The 23,579-nt window shown below is 38.2% G+C and overlaps 1 protein-coding gene across 9 annotated transcripts in view; it reads left to right on the top strand.

Annotated features, from left to right (window-relative positions):
- The window catches only part of ANO4 (anoctamin 4), a 180,173-nt gene that overhangs the window by 110,079 nt on the left and 46,515 nt on the right, over window positions 1-23,579 (top strand). For 7 of the 9 annotated variants that reach the window (XR_001333186.3, XM_026798053.2, XM_026798049.2 and 4 more), the window contains 7 exons: window positions 357-457; window positions 714-815; window positions 3,562-3,606; window positions 8,149-8,280; window positions 17,552-17,658; window positions 19,536-19,591; window positions 20,104-20,225. Coding sequence is in view for 8 of the 9 variants with exons in the window: in XM_026798053.2 (XP_026653854.1) it covers window positions 357-457; window positions 714-815; window positions 3,562-3,606; window positions 8,149-8,280; window positions 17,552-17,658; window positions 19,536-19,591; window positions 20,104-20,225 (665 nt within the window). In the remaining variant the exon portion in view is untranslated. The remainder of the gene's footprint in view (window positions 1-356; window positions 458-713; window positions 816-3,561; window positions 3,607-8,148; window positions 8,281-17,551; window positions 17,659-19,535; window positions 19,592-20,103; window positions 20,226-23,579) is intronic. The other 2 variants (XM_005480721.3, XM_014271997.3) reach the window with 2 other exon arrangements.

The raw sequence follows: 23,579 nt of genomic DNA, 5'->3' as shown, positions 1-23,579 counted from the left end.
TCTTTGCTGCCCATCCTCTGGTCTTTGCCAGACAGCTTTCTGTTAGGTAGCAGCCATGCTGATGTGCACGCCCTGCATGAAGTTTTCTTCATGAGATGTACACTCAGCTAACCCATAGATGCATCTGTCTGCCCTCCATGTCCTCTTTTCCATGTGGAGGAGACACACATGCAGGTCAGAAGGGATTCCCACATGGCTTTCAGGACAACAGAAGAAAAATAGGATGACAAAATACTGAAACAACATTTCAAGAAGAGTATGGGACTGTGACACATCACATTGACCGCTGACTATTGTTTCTTTCTTTTTTACTTCAAAAAGTAAGCTCTGGTGGCTGTTTTGTTTCTCTTTTTCAGTCATCCCTAACAAACAGTGACATCATCTTTGTGAAACTGCATGCCCCTTGGGAGGTCCTGGGCAAATATGCTGAACTAATGAATGTAAGAATGCCTTTCAGGTAGGTGTAGCTGCATTTTGTCTCAACCTCCAAAGCCACACTATACTGTAAAGTTAATGTGATAATAACACCAAAATGCCTGTAGAAAAGCTCTTCTATAAGATAGCACACACCTTTAGGAAATAAAAATGGAGTTCCTTAGATACCACATGCATTGCTGTTTCTTGTTAAAGCCTACAATTTCGGTACAATACTGGTTAGAGATTAAGATGGGCTGTAGCAGTGCAGCTTTTTTCATGGGGTATTCTGTCCTTAGGCCCTTTAACCCCTTCAATGCTGGAGCCCCCTGCATACTTGTGCGCTGCTGTTTTTTAAATGGACATTTCATTGAAATCAATGGGAGGTCAAGAAGATCCAGGTACGTAAGGCAGCACAGAAAGTGCATGTCTGTTTGACGTATCTGGTATGCACCTGTAAATTGCTTGTATAGTATGTAGTTAGTATCCCATAAATAAGTGTAAATAAGTATCTCATCTCATAGGAAAACAATTTAGGCTATGAATGCTTTTTTTCTGTGAAGAAAATGGAGAACTTATATTAAATGCTACTGATAACCAGATTCATTCCACATTGAAATTCAAGTTCTTTTTATAATTGATTAAATATTGTTTGCATGTTGGGCTGTGAATTTTTTTATGTAAAATATTGCTTTTACTCTGCTGGTTATCAGAACTCTTAAAGTAGCATTAAGACTTCCACTGGAACTGACCACAACCCATGAACTGAGAGACCTTGACTCTTCTTTCAATTTGCAAGGTTTGTAATATAAAGCTCCATTGATTTTAATGGAATTACTCCTGAGCAAGAAAAGAATCAGACCCAGAATATGCAACGAGTGAGCTGGTGCCTTTGTAGGATTCCTTCTGTTTTTTCTTACCTAAGTATGAAAAATGCCTCTGATATGAGACACTCTGTAGCAGTAGAGAACTCATAAGGTAAAATGGATATGTATAAAGAACAAAATTGCAGGCTTATTTTGTATTTATTTTGTTTTGATTTTCACAGCAAATCTTCAATTGCTCTTCTTTATGCTTCTATTGCTAAAGAGAAAATTCGCAAAGCAAGTCATTGGAGGATAGGAATATTCTTTTTTTAAAGTGTTCCAGCCATAGAAACAATTCATTAGGCCAAAAGGGTGCCTTCTTTGACTTCTGTGGCATTCCTTGTGATGGACCTGCTCTGGCAGTGGAGTGAGGTCTCATGATTCAGAAATACACCAGGAACTCTGAATTTAGTCATGTATTTTCCTGATCACTCGGCAGATAGCAAAGTAGGTGTCATACATATTATATAGAAAGCTTTGAAAATACTGAGGTTTTCTTGACCTGCTTCAGGATTGTGGCTTCATTCTTTCCACATCCATAGAGAGAGAATTACTACAGCATTGTTAAGAGGAAATCATGGTAATTCACTAGTGACTGCTGGCCAGGTTCTTTAATTTTTTTTTTTAAAAACAATGGTACAGTTTACCATTTCAAAAGAATTTTACAAAGTGTCCACAAGTTTAAATGGTGTGTTCCCAGATGCCTTTGTCTAAGTCCTTGATTCAACAGCTGCTGATTGCTTATTGCTCCTGATTATTCAGGCTGGAATTGTGCAAGGTCCACACATCACTGAATGAAATCCTTGTTGTTTCAAAGCAGGAGGGGAAAAGAGGTGGATACCTCTGAATATTGGAAGCAAAACCAAGAAGTGGATGGCATCTTCAGAAACACTTAGCTTTGACCTTTTTCTGCTGAGAAAGGTTGAGCAGAGCAAGACATTGAGTATATTGAGTAGAGCAAGATAAATAACACTATCCAAAGAAGGCTGGCCAACATGAAATAGTTTAAAAAATTTTACTTCACCAGCATGATATGGACTCTAATAACAAAAATGTCCAGAAGTTCTGAAAATTAATCTGGGATGCTAACCAATTTTTTAAATTATTTGTAAAGCATTAGTGTTGTCTTATTTTAGAGGATTTCCAAGGAGGTTTCCAAGGCACCAACAACATTCCTACACTACATCTACTATAATACTTAGAACATGTGTGGTGTAAGCCTCCATTTTCCAGAAGTGGTACAGTTCTGCATTACACAGTGGAACCTGTCAGAATACAGAGAAACCACCTTGATTTTGCAATCACCTTGAGTGGATGACAAAGTCAGCCTCTGGAGAAGGAAATCAGAGTTTGGTCAGGCACCCAAATTTTCCAGAAAGGAATATGAGTCCCAAATCCACACTCAAGAACCCTCAGATTTTCTTAACTCTCGTGAAGATGCGATCTCTGTGCTGAAGGCAATGTGTCAGATCCTGGCAGCTGTGGTATGATAGGCATCTATGAGAAGAACAAGAGCAGCCAGCAGGGGAGAGGCCCAGGACGTGGACTCCCTGTCCTGGATCTACACATGATGGTTAGGGGCTGCTCTGCCCCGCAGGGCTGGTCAGGAGGCAGGTTGGGAGTGGGTTCAGCATGTGTCTGCTCGTGTCCCTTGTCTGCTCACTTGCTCATCGTTTGCTCTCACACAAGCTTATTGCACTGACAACAGAAACCAGCCTGAATGAGGGGCAGAGGGAGTGGCTGCACACTTGGCACTTGAGCACATGTGCATTTGCTTGTGTAGCCAATATTCTGTTTCAAAGGATGTTATCCCAACAGCAACCACAGATCCCGCTCTGTACTGCATGTGTTACAGCATATTGCAGCATAAGGTACAGCTTTCCTGGCTTTTCTAAGTGACTCCCCCTTGTGTTTCACCAAATGCAGCTTTAATAACTCACAAGTAGATGTCATATAATTAGTCCATACTTGTGTCAGTCCTATGGAATTCCTGCAACAGTTTATGAACTCTGAAATAGAAACATCTTCGAATCCCCACCTTCCACACATGACCAATAGCAGAAAAAGGAGGAGACAGTGGGAAAATTATGATCTTCTGGCAATTCTGATGCCACCAGTGTCTGTGTGGCTTCCTGTGACGGTTCTGTTAATCTCTCTTTTAGTCTCTTCCTCCACCTCTTACAGGCTTCTGTCTTCAATCTCCTTTCCTTCCTTGCTAGTTCATACTGTAACTGACGATGGGTTTTCTTCTCGACTGGCTTCATTTTTGCTGTTCTTCCAGGAGAAAAATCTATTACCTGCATCGCCGATACAAGTTCATGAATAGGTGAGTAGAGCTCTCATGCCAGTTTATGCCCATTTGGACCAGTAACAAAATAATGGTTAAAGTCAAGCTGGGTGGAAAAGTTAATCAGTTGTGTTTGTAGAAATTATAAAGGGAGTAGTTACATACTAGAACATCTACAAAAATAATCAAACAGAAGTCACATTTTTAAGGCATCCACATTGTGAAAGAAGCAGCTAATTTTATCAGTTTTGCCTTTTTTAGGAGTAAGAAAATATTTTTCAACTGATGGAGTCTTTAAAGAAACAGATGTTAGGGCAAATGCTGTACCTCTTTCTTTCCATGTAGCTCATTAGGGAGTTTCTTGGGGTTAGAGTACCACAGTTCCAGGGGGTTTTCCATTTCCATGAACCCTGCTTACTTGTAACAGTGATGGCATTATTTATTTATTGCATCCTCCATGGGGATGCTTAGTACCTTGTTGGTAGATAGAAAGCCAATGAACCAAGCTTGAGAGATGTGTATTTTCCAAGAATCTTTGAAGTGCTTTCACTCAATTATTAAATACCTTTAAGGTTATGCTTGATGCCCAGGTTATGTCTGACTTCAAGCAATGAAGCTCTTTTCCTGCAGCAGTTAGCATTTTCTTTTTGATACCTTGGAAAATGAAATGAAAATATCTCCAAAATGCCTAAAAACTGTACAGACTTGGCAACACGAGATCATTTATATATGTACAGTTATCTCTCTCACTGTATGTGATATTTAATGCCATGGTACTCTTGATGCAGTTTTCAGAGGAGTCAGCCCCTAATCTACTCTTTTACTGAGGTCAGTGGAAATATTCCCAAGAACCTCTAAGAGAGAAAAATTAAATTTGAAATATCAGCATTTTGGAGTAAACAGCCGTACCATTTTGCACATAATGTCAATATATTTACATCCATGGGATGATCACTCTGCAGTATGAGCATAATAAAAACCACTTTGGATATTATGTCACAGTGTGCTGGTAACTTGACAGCACCAGCACATTATGGAATTTACCTTTTCACATTAATAAGCACCAAATGAGCCCTTTGTGGAGCTGAGACATTTTATCCCTCTTTGGCACACAGTAATAAATGCACACAAATCTTCTAAAATTTGTTGATGCTGCCCCACTTTCCATTCCCACCTTAGAATAGATGCTATAGCAGCTGTTAGCTTTGGAATTGGTCTTGTGGAATGGCTGCTTTGACTAAAGCAATAGATAGGAAAGAGAAGGTGTAGGTTCCAATTATTTATATGTGTTATATGAAGTTTTGCTTCACATTCATTTTCTTATGAGTCAGGATGCAATTTGAAGTCAGGATGGGAAGAGGTATGATCTTTTTCTGGTATTTAGTTCCTGAGTGATGAGAACACTAAATTCAGTTTTTATATTCAGGTCTATAAATAGCTACTTGAGGAAGAAAAGCTGTAACTGAATGGCCCCAGAGGGGAAAAATAAAACATATTCAGCTTTATTTTCACTTATGTGAAACTTAGATATATGGCTTCAATAAAAGTATCTATTTCCTCTACTCATAGTTCAGTGTAGATTACAAGTACCCAAAGCCTTTCTTCATTTTTTGAGTTAATCCAAAGTTATGTTGACATTTGCGCAAAATGTATTTTAGAGAGGAGTATAGAACAGGTCTCTTGCAACTCGTGAACCTGACTTGAATTTTCTCTCCGAAAAATTCTGGTGATCTCAACACTTCAAATTACAAAACTTCCCTACTTTAAAGGAAAGGAGGGGTATCAGACACCTTATAGCACCTGCATCATGGTTTAAAACTAAACTAATAAAATAGCTAGCACCACAATAAGCATAAAGTTCTATGAAAGCTGACCCACTCATAAAAATCAGTCCAATTCAAAACCTTTTTTCCTGATTTTCCTTTGAAAAAGGTTTCTATCCCTATCCTACTTTATGGTGAGAAAACAGTTTCATTTAAATTTTTTGAGAAACTCTTTGTGTGAGTTAAACACAATATGTATCTTTAGAAAGTGGGTGCTAAATAAAGGCTAGGCTTAGAGAGCAGGGGCAGGATTGAAGTGGGAGACACTGTCTTTGAGGTACTGTGTGAAGCAGCTACCTCTTTATCACTCCATCACCCAGTTGTTCCTGAGTAGGTCACACTGCTTTCTAAACAACGTTCCCCTATTCAGCTGAGTGTGGGAAAAATGAGGCATGGATTAGCCTTGAAGAAATGATTAAAAAATAGATTTTTAACACTTGTGTCTGTACTTGTTAGCACCAACACCACTCTTTTAGCTTTTTCCTTTAGCAAGATGATCCTGTAGAGTACAAAACCTGCGCTGCTGACTGACGGCACTGTTGGAATGAGCTGGAGGAAATTTTAAAACTTGGTTATTTTTCTTTTCCAAGGAGATATCTAGGGGGGCTTGCTTTCCCTGCAGAAGGCTGTACTGCATGTTCTGTGCTTTGCAGTAAGGTTTTGCAACCTTCTCAGACCCGTTTGCCAGCAGGCTGACTGAGCATGCCAAGTAATCTGAGTCTTGGGAATGGCAAACCACTCGAATTCTGGGTACACTCTGTGAGAAGCCAGCATGAATAATGCATTGCTGTTAAGTGGGGAAAGCACTCAGTCCCCTTGTGCTGTGCTTGTGTGGTGTGATAAACCTGCAGCAGGCAGTATCTCAAACGTGCACATTGACTTGCAGCATGAATGGGAAAGGATTGCAGATGGGCAGGGGTGTTAATTGCTTAGAGAATTCAGACGAGCTTAATTAACAGGAATGGAACAGGATATTTAGAAAAACCCTCTTCCTAATCCCTCCTCCCTTTTCCATACCCAGACAAGCTAAGCCTGTTGAATATACACAGGGCTTACTGAATTTACAGGGGGAAAACCAGAGGCCAAAGGACAGGGATTTCCCCTGAACTTACTTTCCCTTGGCATCTCTATCTGCCTGCACAGACTAGCTCAAGGCTGTCAGGATGCTGCAGCTGGAGAGTTACAATGGACCAGGCCCTTTAGAGCCCTGGGATCTGACATCTCACCTGCATTCAGCACAGACATTTGCAAACCACCTCCTCCTGTGCTCAGACTGCTCAAACTCAGTGCAAACACTGCCCATGGATAGGTTATGATTAATTAAATAATTAAATCTTACATTAAGTTTACATGCATATTCCAGTTTTCCCAAACAGTCCTGATGATAAATTTGCACACAAATGCAACATCTGACACCCCTTGCCCCATCATGCTATTCCAGATTGGAAGTGCAGAAATGAGATTTTAACAGGTACAGCTGATTTATTTACAATTTTGAAATGTGCACATGTTTAAAAATAAGCATTGGCTTCCTTGTCCAATTTAAAACCTGGTGGAAGAAGGCTGACTATTCCAGGAAAAACTCTATGAATTTTAAATGGCAATGTGTAACATTTTCACATCACTTCCCCATATATTCAGCTGCCTGGATATGGGCTGTCCTCCCTCAAACTGGCTGGGCAGAGGTACCAGCATTTGTTGGTCTTAAGAGTTCTTATGTTGGCTGTTTCAAAAAAAAACCCCAAAATAACCAAACAACAACTACAAAAATAACCCCACAAAACAAACAAACCCCCCAACCATATTTCCTGTCCTTGAGTTTCTTTCAGAACTGAGCTTTAAGTTCAAAGGAAGTAAGGGAAGTAAATTCTCCTCCTTTAGCTCCACTTCTGGAAACATTCATCCAGTGACTGTAGTATGGGCACACTCCATAATTTGTAGTCCATGATTTTTGCAGGGATTTTTGTGGTTAGGACTTGGAGCAGGAGTCACTGTGCTAAATGCAGCTTTCTTAGGAGCTTTTCATTATAGCATTCTAGTATGGATTTGAATTTGGTTTCGATTGTCTTCTCCAAAGAGTTCTGGTTGTTCTCTTCATTTCACTGTGTATCTTTGCATGAGTGCACCTGTAGTTAAATCTGCCCTTCCTCCAGCTCAATCACTGTTTGTTTTCACCTTCCAAATGTAAGAATCTGCATAGCAGTCACTTGTTAGCTTATACACCCAGAGTTCTGGTTTCATGGAGGCTGTAGTGTTGCAAGAAACAATGAAATGAACAAAGTAGCCTATTTTGTAATAGCATCAATTGCAAGGTAAAGGTAAGAATCCATACGGAGAGCAGCTATGGCCTGTAACTTGCTGGGTTTAGCTGCCAAAGATTTTTGTCACAATATCTACTGTTCTAATGTTTAGATGTCCAAAATCTAACGTTGGTTAAGCCTGAATTTTAAACTAACTAAAAATGTGAGAAATAAGATTTAGAGAACATGCCCAGCACTCACTGGGCTTAAGAAGATTTATGGCAGCATGTACCATCAGCATTGCTTTTCTGATGAGACAAAATAAATGCTCCTCTGCAGAAAGCTGGTTATGAGTAATTGAGTTCAGCATATGTAATTTGATCTGCCTCAACAGAAGTCAAAAGACATGGCACCTTTCCTAATTGTAAATATTCAGTGTCCTGGTTTGACAACCTGTACTTCATAATGTAGTGGAAAAACCCATTATCACAAATGCTCATACTTATCATGTGCTGCAGGATCGAGAAACAGATAAGCAGGTTCCGAGGATGGCTGCCCAGAAAGCCAATGAAACTGGACAAGGAAACGCTGCCAGATCTGGAGGAGAATGACTGCTATACTGCTCCATTCAGCCAACAAAGGATCCATCAGTGAGTATTCTATCACATCTCAGTGGCAAGGTGAAAACTTTTCCTTCTGGAGTCACCTGGGAAAAAATTGATTTCTTTGTTCATGTCTTAAGGACTAGTGCCTTCATATTCGCCCTTTTCCACAGAAAGGGAGAGATAGCTAGTCTACGTTTCTGTTAACTAAAGGTCCAGCTCAAAGCTAAGGAAATCAATGGGAAAGTTCTTTTTAATTCACTGGAATTTCAATTACATCCTTCAAGAGATCAAATGGCTATTTTCTCTCAGGTCAGAATTGCAATTGTTCTTTTTCACTTAAAGATGTGATTAAAACTTTTCTCAGCATTCCTTATGTCTTGAGCATAATCAAAACATGTCCTTCATCACTGATGGTTGAAATACTGATACTTGCATTTCATTCCTAGTAATGACTGTAGAACAAACAAAACTCTAAAGAAAACAAACAATGTCAATTTGATTGCATTTCTCTTTCAATTTTATAGAAGCAAAACTCCCTGCAAAATAGCAGCATTCAGACAGTGTTTAGACCTAGCAGTGACACTTTTCCACCAATAGCACCAGTGTTGGACAAATGTCAGAGAAATCACTTGGGCTACAAGAAGCCTTTATTCTCTTGCAAAATGCAGAGCAGAAAAAGTCCCACATAACTTCCATAACTCGTATGAAATTTAAGGGATGTCAAATTTTTGGTGTCTTATGGATAGTTACAGTGTTTGTGATATGGGAAACAGTCATTGACTGAGAGCAAAGCCACAAAGATTAGGCAGCACTGTTGAGGATACTAAAAGAAGACAGAGAATGAATTATAGGTTGCTCCAAATTCTGAAATATGTGGTTTTATTCAGGGAGAAGCCAGGTTGATAAAGCTCTGAAATACCTCATTTTGAATGAATAATTTTTCAGGGATTTGATTTACTAGCTGCAATAAAAATGAGTAAAACAAACCTCTGCCACAAATGGCATCTTTCCAAATACAGCAGAAAAACAAGAACAGGTGCAAAACTCCAGGGAAATTTCAATAGAAGTCTGTTTGATACAGAGATGGGTCAGTTATTGTGCCTTGCAAGGGGAAGAGTAGGGCACAATAACTGACCCTCAAAATTCTCAAAACTAGTTTGAGTATAGACTAGTGATACTAAAACCTAATAAATTGGGATGTCAGCATTAATGTTTTTATTACCAGTAATATTAACTGCTAACTTCCCTTAAAATTACTGCATGTGGGAAAGGGGTTGGTAGTTTGTTCTGAGAGATTTTTTGTGGCTGAAAGGAGAATTGACATTTATGAAGAGTATTTTTAGAGTTTGGGGGTTTTTTTCATTCTTCTGCCTTGCTCATGTTCATGTTGGTAAACTGGCAGGAGAGTTTATAAGTGTTAGTTTCATTAACACTCCTGCTGTTGTTTGATGCTTCTTTTACATCATGGCAGCCTTGGAAATTTTACTCCCTGGCAGACCTGACATTCTCTGCCTAGCTTTCTGTGTGTAGTCTTCCTATCCTTTTGTGTGGGGGTTTATAAAATGTTGGCTGAGCTGGCCTCCTTCTCCCAAAATATGCTGGCTCTGACAGCAATGGTGTTCCTATCATGCTTCAGCCTGTTTCCCGTGCCTGGCTTGTTTTGTTTCACTAGAATTTTGAAATACAGTGACTTGTTCAATATTTTTCTACTGAGTTGCATGCAGGTATTTCAATTTTTTTTAAACCAGAGACTCACAATATTGTTTTAGGAATGTGAAGATAAATGATCACTGAAATTCTTGAGATGCTGAAAGGAAGAATTGCCATCTACAGTAATGTTATGATAATTTAGCTTGCATTTTGTCAGTGGTAAGAAAAGTCCATACATTTTGATATTTGGGGTGGTTAAGGTTTTGCTCTCACCATATGACTAAATCAATGTAATTACACTGGAGGCTACAAAGTTGTCATGGGTGGTTGCTTGTGGAGTTCAGTGTTCCAAGACCACACCATCCCATAGTCTAGAAAAGCAGTGATGATTTCTTTCCTGCTCTGGGGCCTTTAGCTGTGACTCTGCCTCCTCTTCCATCACACAGTTGTGCCAAAACTGATTCAGAGAGAACAGGTACAGGACTGGAGGGGTCCCAGCACCACACCAAGGTTCAGCTAGCTGACCTCAGTGTTGTTTAAGACTTTTCGTTGAACATATGGCCATTTTTTGAGCAAAGCAAATGTTTGTAACTCATTCAGTTCTTGAAGTCCTCAGAGAATGCAGAATAAATGCAAGTTTTTTAGTCCTTTTGCACTGAAATAAGGTCATAGCTGAAAAATGCCACCAGTGTCTGCTTTTTGTCAGAACTTATGTACAGATTTTGAGTTTTAAGTTTACAGTAGAAGCCATACAATTTTCCTGCAAATCTAGAATCTAAGTGAGAGGAAGAGATGAGTAGGAAGTACATTAAACTATTATTTGAGAAATACCCACAGGAGCCTAAAATATATAATCAGTCTTTTAATTACACTGATGAGGATTTTTCTGGCTATTGTACAAGTATTTCTGGAGAGCAAGATATGTACTTTTGGCAGTTGAAAATATTTCAGATTTCTGTGTTGTCATAAATTACTGTTTTTCCAAGAAATACTTAAGGAAGACCATGAAGTAAATCACTCACCATTACAACCATCTTGAGAGCATAAAACTCCATATCCTTTGTTTTCAGATAAGATCTCCATTGCATCACAGTAGATTTTGCCACATATCCTACCTAGAGGCTGCCAAATTCTTCCTGTTTTCCTAGTTTTATGTGCTTTGCATTTTCTAAAATATTATGCCGTAAATATTCATATGAGCTTGGCTGTATTTGAAATACTGCAATTTGGGTCTAAAATTCTTTATTTCTTCCCTTCTTCATAGCATCAGATGTCTTTAACATCACCACAGAACAGGCTGTTTATCTTTTGTGATCTAGCCATAATTTCCACACAGAGGGCTCCAGTCTGATACAGATTTTATAAGATCTGAGTGGAAACTTCATTTGTGATAGTTTCTTTTAAAAGCATGGAAAGACAAAGAACTGATAATACTTACAATTTGGTGTCTGGGGAGGAAAATAATCAAGAAAAAAACCTTACCAGAGCTATTTTCCATAGGACATAATATTTTTAAAATATTGATATACAAGGAGTATAAGCAATTTTAGTAGATCATGTCAATAGACTTTTCTTTCTTGCATTTTTCTTTCCCATTCAGATGAAAAAAGGTCAGATGTGGAGAAATTCAGCTTTCAAAATAAAATGAAGTTTGTTTTAAGAGGCACAGCTAGCCATCTGTCCTTTGTCCAAAACTGGTACAGAAGAAAACACAAGAATGGCATTTGTGAGATGTGCCTCTAACTTTTGCAGCACAGCTTCAGGTTTTCTTTTAAAGGCATTATGGCATACTTCATAGGGTATATCACAAAATTATCAGTACAAGAGAAGACCAAAATTAATCTTATTTCTTCAGTAATAGAAAATCTCTATTTGGAGGAAAGAGGTTCTGCCACTTTTTTTTAATTGTGTGGAATACAAAATTATTGTTTTCAAGATAGACTTCTGAGTAGTGTCTCTTTTTTGCAGCCACAGCTTGGAAAAGACTGTGTTTATACCAAAGTATTTCTTCTGAAAATTATCCATTACATGAATGCACAAGATGTGAGAAATGTTTACCATTAGACACACTTAGATGTTCTTCTACTACATCTTATTTATTTCATGTAGTCAGCTGCTAATCACTTGGGAATAGTAACAGCAGCAATTAGCTGCAATTTCTGAGATAACTGTACACTAGCTAGGGAAATATGTTAATTGCTGTTTAGAGATTTCAAACTCTATATCAGGAGCTATTTCCCCTTTGTTTTATCTTTCAAAGGCAATAAACTCTCTGATTAAATATTAACCTAATATATAATTGAATGACCACTTAAAATAAATATTTATTACTTAGTGAAAATAAGATTAAAAATTTACTCAATTAGGAGGACTAGGATAGTAACTTGATTAATTAAGCCGTGCATACCAGAGGTTAATGGAGTTCTTCTCATTTGTATTATGTCCCCTTGTGGTAGAGGTCTTATATTTTTTCCAGATTTCCAAGATATGTCTCTCTCAAAGACAACTTGTCTTTTTAAGCTTTTCCTGATGTTCAAATTGATCTTAACAAACCCCATGTCTACCAAGATGATCTGTGCCCATGTAGCCTTGAGTCCCCTCATCCCAAAATCATGGATAGATCAGGGATCTGCTACAACTGGAGACATGGCACAAGGCTGCATGGACACTTACTTGTTTTGAACCAGGATGGTCATTCTGGTGTTTAAATACATCTACAGTATAATAACTATACATTTTAAAATGGCTTTTTATAAATGGGGAATCACAGTTTTGCAAATCCTGCTCTCGAACAAATCTTTGTGCTGCCAAACTTGGACATGCCCTGCAATGTTGTTTTGGGTTTTTTTATTCCCTCTGATTCTGGAAGTTTTAATTGCATAAAAATAGAAAGAAGCAGGGCATCCCTGAAAAATAGAAAATGCTCCCTCCTTCTATTTCAGGTGAATATTTCTAAGTGAACTAAGTTAAATCAAGAAGCGATCAGGGGAGAAGACTGATCTGGGGCAAAGGCAGAGGAAGGTGGTGGACAGATTCAGCACTTTCATGACTTTCTGTTTTACTTTGGCAGTTTTGAGGCTGTGGTGCCAAATTGGAAACAGAGAGAGCCACTACAACACTCTTCGTCCCAAAGTGACCCTGTTTTAGGCCCTGTATGATATGAGAACCCCCTGGTAACCATTAATAAAAATGTCCTTTTACATAAACAAGACAGTTAGCTGCAGCCTTAAAAATCAAGCAAAATGAAAATCAGCAAGTGCTAATAATATAGCCATTTTCAAACAAACAAAGTAGAGAAATGTGTGGTATTGTTCTCAGGGGAGTACTGCAAACTCGTGTTGTTGCTGTTACTACAGCTGGTGATTTACTTGCTCTACATTAAATTAGCTAAAAACCTGCTATTACCTCAGCCAACAGGTCGGTTGCTGGCTCTGTGATTTACCTGGGAGTACAGAAGGTTGGGCATTTTTCCTGTGCTAAGGAATACACTACTCACATAGAGATCACTACTTCCAACAACATCTGTGCTCTTAGTTTGTACTGCTTCCAGCAGAAGGCAATTTTAGATATGGTGTCAGACTGCTTCAGTGTCTGTGGACCCACAGTGCAAAGATGCACATGGATCTGTGCATGCATCCATCCTCCCTTTGTGTCTTTGTCACCAGGCCACAGGTGTGCAGATTTCATCTTTTTTTATCTTGTCACCAAAGCAGAAAACAGCCTTTTCCTGCCTTTTGCTTTCCCAAAATATAAAAAGTAAAATAAAGCAAGAAAAGCAAACCCACTTTTTTTCAAATGTGTATTCAAAGATTCAAGAGCTAAATTTAGACTTTAAGGGTTTGTAAAACCTGCAAAATTACCAAAGACAATGTGTGAACAGGAATTCATTGGTAATTTTTTCTTGGTTAAATTTGCACTAATTTGAGGTCTTCCTTTAGACAACAGTTAGCTCTGCTGTTCTTTCCTATCCACAGAAAGATAGTTTGAAATTTCCAGTTCACAGTTTAGTTAAAAAGGCTACAAATATAGCTTCAAAGCAATTAACCTTCACTGACTCTTCATGTCTCTTACAGCATAAATGTAAGAGCTGTATTTCCAGAATGACATTTTTGAAAGGGACTTTAATTAAGGATCAACTCTGGAAGCTTTGCTTCCAAAAGTACTCTCAGTATCTTCATTGGGATTTTCTTTTTGAGTAAGGACAGCTCACACAAATAAGACTTACAGGACCAAGTTAATTATTATAGATGTTGTGGAACAAATCACTGGCTTTATCTACCTATACATTAACTTCACAGGTAAAAAAATATAATGTATTAATCCTTACTTACTTTTTGTCTTACAAAAGAGGCAACAAAATAATGAAAACCATCAGTGAAGAGTCTCTTAAATTAAGTCTAAACCCTTACTGAGCCTGAAAACAAGCTGTATTGCTCTTATGAATATTCAAATCCTTGTGTTGAAAATCTAACAAGGGCAGCAGAAACAGAACAGCAGAAGAAATTCTTCCACCTAAAAGCAACAAGGGTTAAAAAACTCGCTAGAAAGCTTCTGCTTTATACAGTTCATAGCTCAGTAATGTCTGATAAATGTTTATGTGTACCTAATTCGAAATTGTCTTCAGCTCTGGCCTCTGTGAACTGAAATTTGAAGTGTGAGATTCTTCACAGACTGAGAAGATATTTCTCCTCTGAGTTCTTCATTGGATGCTGTAGAACATGGAATAGCTTTGATGGTTATTCCATGAATATGGATTTACCACTCACATTCAGAAATAAGACAAAGTGAAGCACAGAAATTTGGGGGGAAGAAACGCCCATGAAGCTTGGGAAGATGGGGTGGTGGTTGAAAAGGGTAAGTCCTACACTGAGATGCCTGATTCTCCCCTGACAAGAGCAACTCCTGTGACTTTTGAGATAAATTGAAACCTCCCTGACATTGTTCTAATTTATAAAACCCTATGACTTTTATGTTCAAAAATAAGTGAGGATTATTTTTTAAATGTTATCACATGCAGTTCTATCCCAAAATAATGATATTTTTAGGCATGGTCCAGGACATCTAGAGGACTCATTTTTGGCACTACTTTTTCACCTTTGCTGAACTCTAGCATCTCTTCTTGATCCATGTCTTCATGAATAACTTTGGAAAACACTCAAGGGCATGTTTTTGACCCAATCTGATCATGACAAGTCCTTCCTCTCCTATCCCCCTCCTGCCCTTTCTGGCACAAGACTGGGCAGGGCAGAACCTCTGCAGCTCATATTCTCACAGGCATTTTAGGACTACTTCAGCTATTCTGGAACAGGCAGAGTTCTTCATGGCAGTTCTCATTCTGAGGTGTTTACATCTGCTTCACAGACACGTCTGGTTATTTCTTCTTGCCCATGTGAGATCAAAAGCTATAATAACACAACTACTAAGTTTGCAAATGAATGCAAATTACTGAAGGGTTTCTTTAAACAAGTGATTATTTCTTTGGTTTTTTTAGAGATCCTGTAATCCCTGATTTTTGCCTTTTGCATTCATGACTCATGAAAATAGAATTCTTAAATACAAATAAATCTGTTAAACAAGTTCTTCACAAAAGATGTTGAAATCGCTATCTCTAATTGCAGTATAAGACAGTTGTGATAACAGATGAGCAAAATAACCTTGTATTACAAGGAAAATAGATTAAGGTGTTATCTGGTTCCATGCTGCAGGTTTCCCAGATAAGGTGATCCAATTCGCAGTTGAATCCTACAAGAACTCATCAGAATGACGAGTCAAGCTAAGTCAGAATGAGAATTACTGTGCTGTTTTGATATCTGTGAAGTTATCTTCACAGTTCTTTAACTGTCTGGGAGGTGGGATCTTGGATAGTCAGGCAGTAAAAGAAAATTAAATAAAGAGCAAAAATCTCTAACTATTCATTTCTGTTTTACTCCTGCCTTTTCATTTGTTTCTGCTGCTACACAAACAGCCTATTACAGAGTTCCAGCTTCAGCTGAAAACAACACTGTTCTACCTGCTTCACAGTTTAGATTTTATAAAATATAATTTCTATCAGCATTAAGATTTACATGAATACAGTATGTTTTTTCTCTCAAAATACTTTTGGTAGTCATTATTTCACATACTGATTACTTTCAGTAATCAGTAAAGATGCATCTTTATATCCACATATCTTTCTGTATCTGAAAGATAAGCTCAGTCTTACATACCTTTTGAGTAACAGCATCTTGAAATAGAATAGCGGCCCCAAACTGTTCCTATACAGAAAAGGCAGTGGCCTGTGGACACCAATTGCATTTGCTGTTTGGTACTAGCCCACTGGTAAAAAGGCATGCACATGGTGGTCAGCCAATGTGCATAAATCTAATTAACTTTGGCAGGTACTGTAGGGCATGAGTAGGACTTTGGGAATAGCAGGGAAATGGGAGGAAGCCAGAAGTACTGAGTACAGCAGTCAGTAGATTGTAGGCATAGAAATGACCTGTGAGTATCTGGGGTGATGTGGCAAAGGAGAAATGAGATAGCAATCTCTAGAAAACCAGGTTTTATTACTTCTGGTGCTCTTGGAGCAATTTCTCTTACGTATCTTTACTTTAGGAATTTTTTTTTACTTTGAAGCAGAACATAAGGATCTTATGTACACATTGTATTGTACTGAAAATTCAGCTGAGAATTTTGATAATAAAGAGGGAGTATATGAAGTTCTCAAAGTCCAGAAGTTGGACTCCTCATTTTTCAAAATTACTGTGGAGGTGCAAAGCTGTATATTATTTCCCATGGGTAAAGATTGATTCTGGAAAAAAAAATTCATTTGGGTAAAATTACCTGAGGGGAAAACTGTGAAGTAAATCTCACATTGTGCAAAAGAGAAGGTGAAGTGAATCCATGCCAAGCTCCTGATTAAGATGATCTCATTGAAGGTTGTATTTGTCTAGTGTGCTCTCCTACAGACTCATCTCTCTATGACACCTCTGTGACCTTAACATTTTATTTATCAGTTCATTCAATTCTGCAGCTCTTCAAAAACACAGATGAGGAAACCAATATTGCCTCCTATCCACAGGGTTTGTTGGGGTTTTCAAAATTTATTCTATCTAACCTATTGAACAAAGAACTTGTACTCATACTTAACTTGATAGGTGGCCTCTGAGAACTAATTTTCTACTGCATTTTAGCTTCCAGGACCAAATGTAGAAGTATATGATACTTTTAATTTCTAACATAGTATTCAGTAACAGTTTTCAGTAAGAATGGTTTACAAAGTAGATATTTCCAACTTACTCTTAATGGTTAAGCATAACAAAAAAGCCTGGAACAGATGTGAAATTCTACTGCTGCACTTACAAAGATATGTTTTTGCAATTTTCTGTGCAAGAATTTTGTAGTTTTCAGTGAATTATCTAAAAGTGATGCATATCATAATGAATACTTGAGTATCTTCTATCTTTCTCCAGATTTCTCCACATAATTCTTTGTAAGAGAATGAATACTGCTACTGACAGCATCTCACCTAGCCAATCATCTCTTAATCAAGTGTCTTTTATCCTCCCTGCACTTGCTTACATACTGTAGATTTTGAGAGTGCTAAAGAAAGTAATGGAAATAAATATTTGCCTTAAATGTGCTATTACATATTTCTGAGATGCCCTTGGTTTTTATTTTCTTGTAGCTTCATAATACACAACAAAGATACTTTCTTCAATAATGCTACAAGAAGTAGAATTGTACACCATATCTTACAAAGAGTGAAATATGAAGAAGGGAAAAACAAAATTGGTAAGTACTGAGCAATGTGCTTTTAAATATGTCTTTAAAAAAAGAAAGGAGAAATCTGCCTGGCCTCATAACAGACTCTTTTCCTTCCTTTTTAATCACCTTGATTTTGACTCTTTCCATCTCACCCAATGCTGTGGTAGAGACTTTTGCCTTGGAAGATGTGATCATCTCCCTGTAATATCAGTCAGCTTTCACAGGCACATCACCACATGGGATTTAGCACCTCTGCAAGGGAAGAGGCTGATTTAAACATGAAATATTAACAGATTAGTAGCAGTGAAGCAGAGAGACTCATGCAGGAAAACCTTTACTCTTTCCTTAAATTGTGCTTGGAAGGATGGCAAGATTTGTACTGCTCTATATCAGGCTACAGGGCTTCTCCCTGGATACCTATCCATCCCTTAGGATGGAAGACTCGGTATCTCTGGTGCTGCTGTAAGTCAAAAGAGAGTTCACCATTGATGTCCTCAGTGCTAAGAATGTTGTAACTGTGGCTAATAATGCTATAACTGTGGCTACATTTTCAATTAGAGAGTGGAGTGGAAATTTGGAGAGGCACACATGCAGGCCCAGGAGAGCAGGCAGTGACAGAGGAGGGATAGAACATGAAATAGTGGCCACCTTCTGCCAAATCATACAGAGCACACACAGCTTGAGTACCATACAGAGACAAATGTAGAGACAATCTCCATAAAACTCTGCAGTCTATTTCATTCCCCTGCTGTTTAAACCTCACCTTTCCTGAAGAGGAAAATATCCCAGAACTTCTTTCTTTCTTTCTCAGCTGCTGGGATGAGGGCAGCAATAGCCCTGAGCACAGCTGCTGTTGCATCTTGTCCAAACACCTGCAGTCCCTGCCTACCTCAAGATCCCAATCTCCCTCACATGTCAGCTTGCGCTGTACCTGTAGTGAACACAGCCTTGCACTGATCACTGGGCAGAGCAAAGCCCAGCTCTGCTGTCCAAGTTTTACTTTTCTGACAGAAACATTGGAAGAAAACATGTTTTGCCAGGCAGATAGTGATGTTACTGCTGAAAGTGTTACTTATGTTGGCTTAATACCTCTCATTGCTGTGTTCTTGCTGCTGTCTGTCCCCTGTGAATTAGGAAAGGAATCAAGACTCTATGCCTCTTGGTCAATAGGGTTCAAATACCTTCAGGTTCTTCATGTGGATTGTTTTGCATTGCTTGGTAACAGTACAGTCTTATTTTGGTGATTTTCCAAGTGAAAAGCACCAACATCCTGGCAATTATTATTTCTCCAGGCTCTCACTAAAGAGGGACATGGCCTGAGTAAGTAGGTCGTATGGTTACTTTTTTGTGGTAGGATGGATAGGAATGATTTTGTTTTCTGGTCTTTTAATGCTGCAGCTTGTGTTGTTCCTTTCTGTCTGTTCAGCAGCTTTCATAAGACACAAGCTGAGCATATTTTAAAAAGTTATCATATGGAAATTATGAGTTTCTGTTGCTTTAGTGGTCTGCAATTCAAAGATGTCAAGATGTACCCTGAAGATTTTAGCTCCCAAGATATGCAGCCTTTCATCTAAATAGCTTTCTTAGACCATATTTTATAATGTCAAACTTTAAACCTGGTGTAAAGTCGCCAGTTTCAGTGAAGTTACTCTAAAGATGGATTTGGCAAATTAATCTTTTAGCCTCTAGCATAATAAATGATAGATTCTGATTAATATTGGAGCAATTATTTCTCTGTATTATTTCTTAGTTATCAAATCCTAAAGATTGATTTTTCTACACGTATTGTGTACTGTCAATTGGCTCCCATCTTCATTTAGCCAGTTTATGAAAATATGTTTTGCTTTTTACTTCACCATTTTTCTGCTCCTGTTGATAAATAATTGAATATTTTTGATTCTTAGGTCTGAATCGATTGCTCAGTAATGGCTCCTATGAAGCTGCATTTCCTCTTCATGAGGTATTTTGCTCTTTTTTTTCCTTTTTGAATGGACATTTCCCACAAAATGAAGTCCTAATTGTGTAATTATTTATCCTTAACCTTATTAATGTCTGCCTCGGACATGCTTCCATTTAGCAATGCTTTTTTCCTCGGGGAAAAATTAGGGGTATGTCTTGCAAAAAGGGATGAGTAAAGAGAGTTGTTCCAGATTTGTTCTGTAAAAACTCTTTGAGTTGAAATATCAGTATGCTTTCAGAGAGGAAAAACATCATACTCTGCGGGACTTTTTGAGATTCTCAAAGATTTTCTTTGCATTTATAGGCTATGACTTGAATATAATCTACTATAAATTTCTTAGTAAGAATATTCTCAAATCTTAGTGACATCAGTTGATTTTTTTAATGCCATATTTAGCTTTTGGGGCACAAGTATTTTGCATAAATTGTGTTATCCATGCTGCTAGTAAAAGAGATTTCTTAAATATTCTTTTTTGCTGCTGTTATGCATTAATGTCCAGATTTGTATTTTAGGGAAGTTACAGAAGTAAGAATTCAATAAAAACCCATGGAGCAGAAAACCACAGACACCTGCTCTATGAGTGCTGGGCTTCCTGGGGAGTGTGGTATAAATACCAGCCCCTGGATCTTGTAAGGTAAGACTCACCTGCTTTTGCTGTGTCACATTAGAGATGCTTTGAGCACAGGTTGTTTCACTTCTGACAAAACCATGAAAACCTTATTTAATTCATGTGGTTTTTAAAAACTGATCCTGAAGTAATGGGAAAACATTTAGTTCATGGTGATACTACATCAAAGAAATATTTAGAGAGGAGTTTGTAGAAGGACCTGAAAGCAAAAGAAGTTTCCTTCCAGAGTTTCCTGACACCGTAATTTGTAATGAAGTGTTTACAGAATATTTTAGAGAAAGGAAAAAAAAAAATAAAGGAAGAGAAGGATCTGTGGAGACTGGGTATACTTGATTAGACATCTGTCCACAGGAGGAGTTCCTCCTTGGAGCTTGGCTTTGGTGGAAGAAAGGCTCTCATCAACTAGATCTTCTTTCTCCAAAGAGCAACCACAGAATGAGCTCTGGGGGAAGTTTCATGATGCTTACAAATGGCACAGAGCAGAGCTTACAGTTGCTGATTGTCCTACTGTGTTCACAACACTAGTGATGGAAATCTCCTCTGTACCACTGCCCTCTAACTCAGACCAGCCACATCACCACTGTCCAGATTTTTGTTAATCTTGGAAGTAGCCTGCAAAGAAGAAAATGCTGAGAAAGAGCTGAGATGTGATTCCAAGTTCTTACAGCCCTTTAAAATAATGTTTTCAAATAGCCCTGCATACACTAATAGGGGATTACATAGTTCTTGTGCATATAGAGAGAGCCAGAGCCTTTACTGATTGTGAGGACAGAACTAATATTAGACAGTAATGGGCTTTTTCTACTTCAAGAGAGGAACATGGAGCTACAAGAGCCTATTAATAAAGTCTTCATATGTATCAGTAGCACTGAAGATACATTGACCATCAGGAAGAGTCATCCACAACATTCAATTGCTCCAGCTTATTAATTGCCTCTTTCATAAGTCCTGTAACTAATAGAAAACTTTGATTTATTCTCAAAATTGTTAGCAGATGAAAGATTTGTAGAGGGTAGCCCTGGAGACAGTGTTACTGATTAAGGCCATATAAAACCTATCCATTTCATAAAACAGAGAGTTTCATTTCCATGGATAAAAAGCTAACCAAGAAATACAATGAAAAGTTTTACTGAGTCATATAATTGTTCAATGCTTTACAAAATATTTTATTAAATCTCATCATTTAATCCCAAAAGCTTTTTATTTCTTTTTTAATACCCTGGAAAGAAATTTGAAATTTTTTTGTCAAATTACACAATAGAAATTGCTGATTTATGGAAGAGCCAACAGTTATACTGAAGGGGCTTTTTGCTTTTAATTTCCCAGTACACAAGAAGATATTATTATCACAGTACAAACAACTCATCTCTATAGAGTTTTATAACCATTTTTCCATAGTGGTCAAGGCTACTGTTCTTCATCATTTCTTGTTTGTGAAAGTGCTCTTGAGGCAATATCTGGTGTTTGGTTTAATTTGATGATCAGGCATCTGAAAGGTTTGTGAAAGTATGAGGATAAATGGTAACAGAATAAGCAATGTTAGAGATATGATTATTCTGGACCTTTTTAGCCTTCTTGCATTGCCTGGGTTTAAATTTAAAGATTTTTAAAGAAAGTTTATTTTTTCATCAGACAGATTTTTCAAAATCTATTAAAAAAAAAAGACAATTGCTATAGACCCCCTAGCTGAAGTCAGGAGTGTCCTGCTGTTGTTGAGAGTAGGCGTTCACCCAAAGAGGAGAGGGGCAGGGGGAGCTGTGAGATTCCCTGAGCATTGGCAGCAGCCTGAGTCACAAGCACCAAACTCAGCAGGACCAGAGCTGCAGCCCTAGCCCAGCCTGCCATGTGCTGCCTGGAGCACATCCACAGCTGTGATGGATTCGCTGGAGGAGGGTGGCAATAAAGTGAAGGGGATGCCTTTTCCTTCTCACTTCACAGATGCTGGAGTACTCACATTTCCTCAGCTCCTGCTGAATTTTCAGAGGATTTGAAGATTTGGGAGGAGCTAAGGAAACGTGAGTAATCCAGTATCCGTGAAGGAATCTTCCACTTCTGCAGCCACTCTCAGCAGTCCACATGTCTATTGAGCTGGAGACTTTTCCTTGAAAAACTGATGACACCAGCAAGACCTGCTGTTGATTTCACTTTGAAGTGTCTCAATGGGCACACTTTAAAAAGAAGCTTTTCTCAGTGCCAGTTCTACAGCAGGAAAATCTCTTTTTTCCCCCCATAATAAGAGTTATGTAGAATTGTGCTTGAATGGTGTAGTGTGGTCATCTGTACAAAAGGAGTGACTGGATGTTGATTCTTCCACAGACATCTGGCCAGAACTTACACTGTTAGCTGACATTATGCTTTAAAAAGGCTAAGAAATAAATTAGATGTAGATAGTACATTTATGTCATCAATAGATGTGCTATTTCTACCCTAAAGTCAAGTTACCACAATGGTAAGTGAAAATATTCATACTCCAGTGCTGTTTTATTTTTTCCTCAGATGTTAAAATGAGGTTTCCATCTCCTATGCTGCCAATTTGGCAACTCTAGATTTCATTTAATCTCATCAGCTGGCTGTTATGGAGATACTAGTTGCTAAAAATAAATGAGAAGAAGTCATTTGAGGGAAATTGCATGATTCTGCTTCCAGTCTGCTTTGAGACACGTGGCAGTACGATGGCACAGAGGTGGCATAATTTACAAAGCCACTCCTATTAGTCAACAGATGTGGTACCACGATTTTAATTATACATCTCTTGGAATTTAGTGTCCATAGATGCTTTAAAAGAATAATATGTGACCTTTAGAATTGATTATAATTGGAAAGAAACAGGTCTCAGTATATTTATATGTTCTGGGACCATGCAAATCAACAGAAACAGTTGCAGTGATTCCTGGGGACTTTGGATCACCTCCTTCACACTTCTGTGCATTGTTGCTTCCCTCTTGATTATGCACAAATTGCTCCTGCTGCTGCTTGTGCATGTAATTGACAGGACAAAAATGCAGGGAGAAAACTGGATTTTAAGTGATTGTAAATGATTGTAAATGAACTTAGAAGCAAAAACTGATGCCTGAGTAATCTGCATTTTGCGCTATGTTTCCATTAAATGTCCTGACTGCAAGCTGACTACTCCCTTTCAGTCTCCTGTCAAGCCTTCCTACCCACCCCATTTTTCTCACATGAGAGCTTCATATGTCCGAAACACCTGCTGGAAAGCTCTATTTCTGTGGTGTAGAAAGTTGTGTACAAGATTTCATTCTAACTTGCAAAAGAGTTAATTAAAATAGATTGGTCCTTGGCTTGAGCCCTGATAAGTCTATATTCTAGATCCATGACTTCCTCCTAGGCATGTTGAAAGCA

The sequence above is a fragment of the Zonotrichia albicollis genome, chromosome 4 (assembly GCF_047830755.1).
Source record: "Zonotrichia albicollis isolate bZonAlb1 chromosome 4, bZonAlb1.hap1, whole genome shotgun sequence".
NCBI lineage: Eukaryota > Metazoa > Chordata > Aves > Passeriformes > Passerellidae > Zonotrichia > Zonotrichia albicollis.
This window is presented reverse-complemented; position numbering and strand designations above follow the sequence as displayed.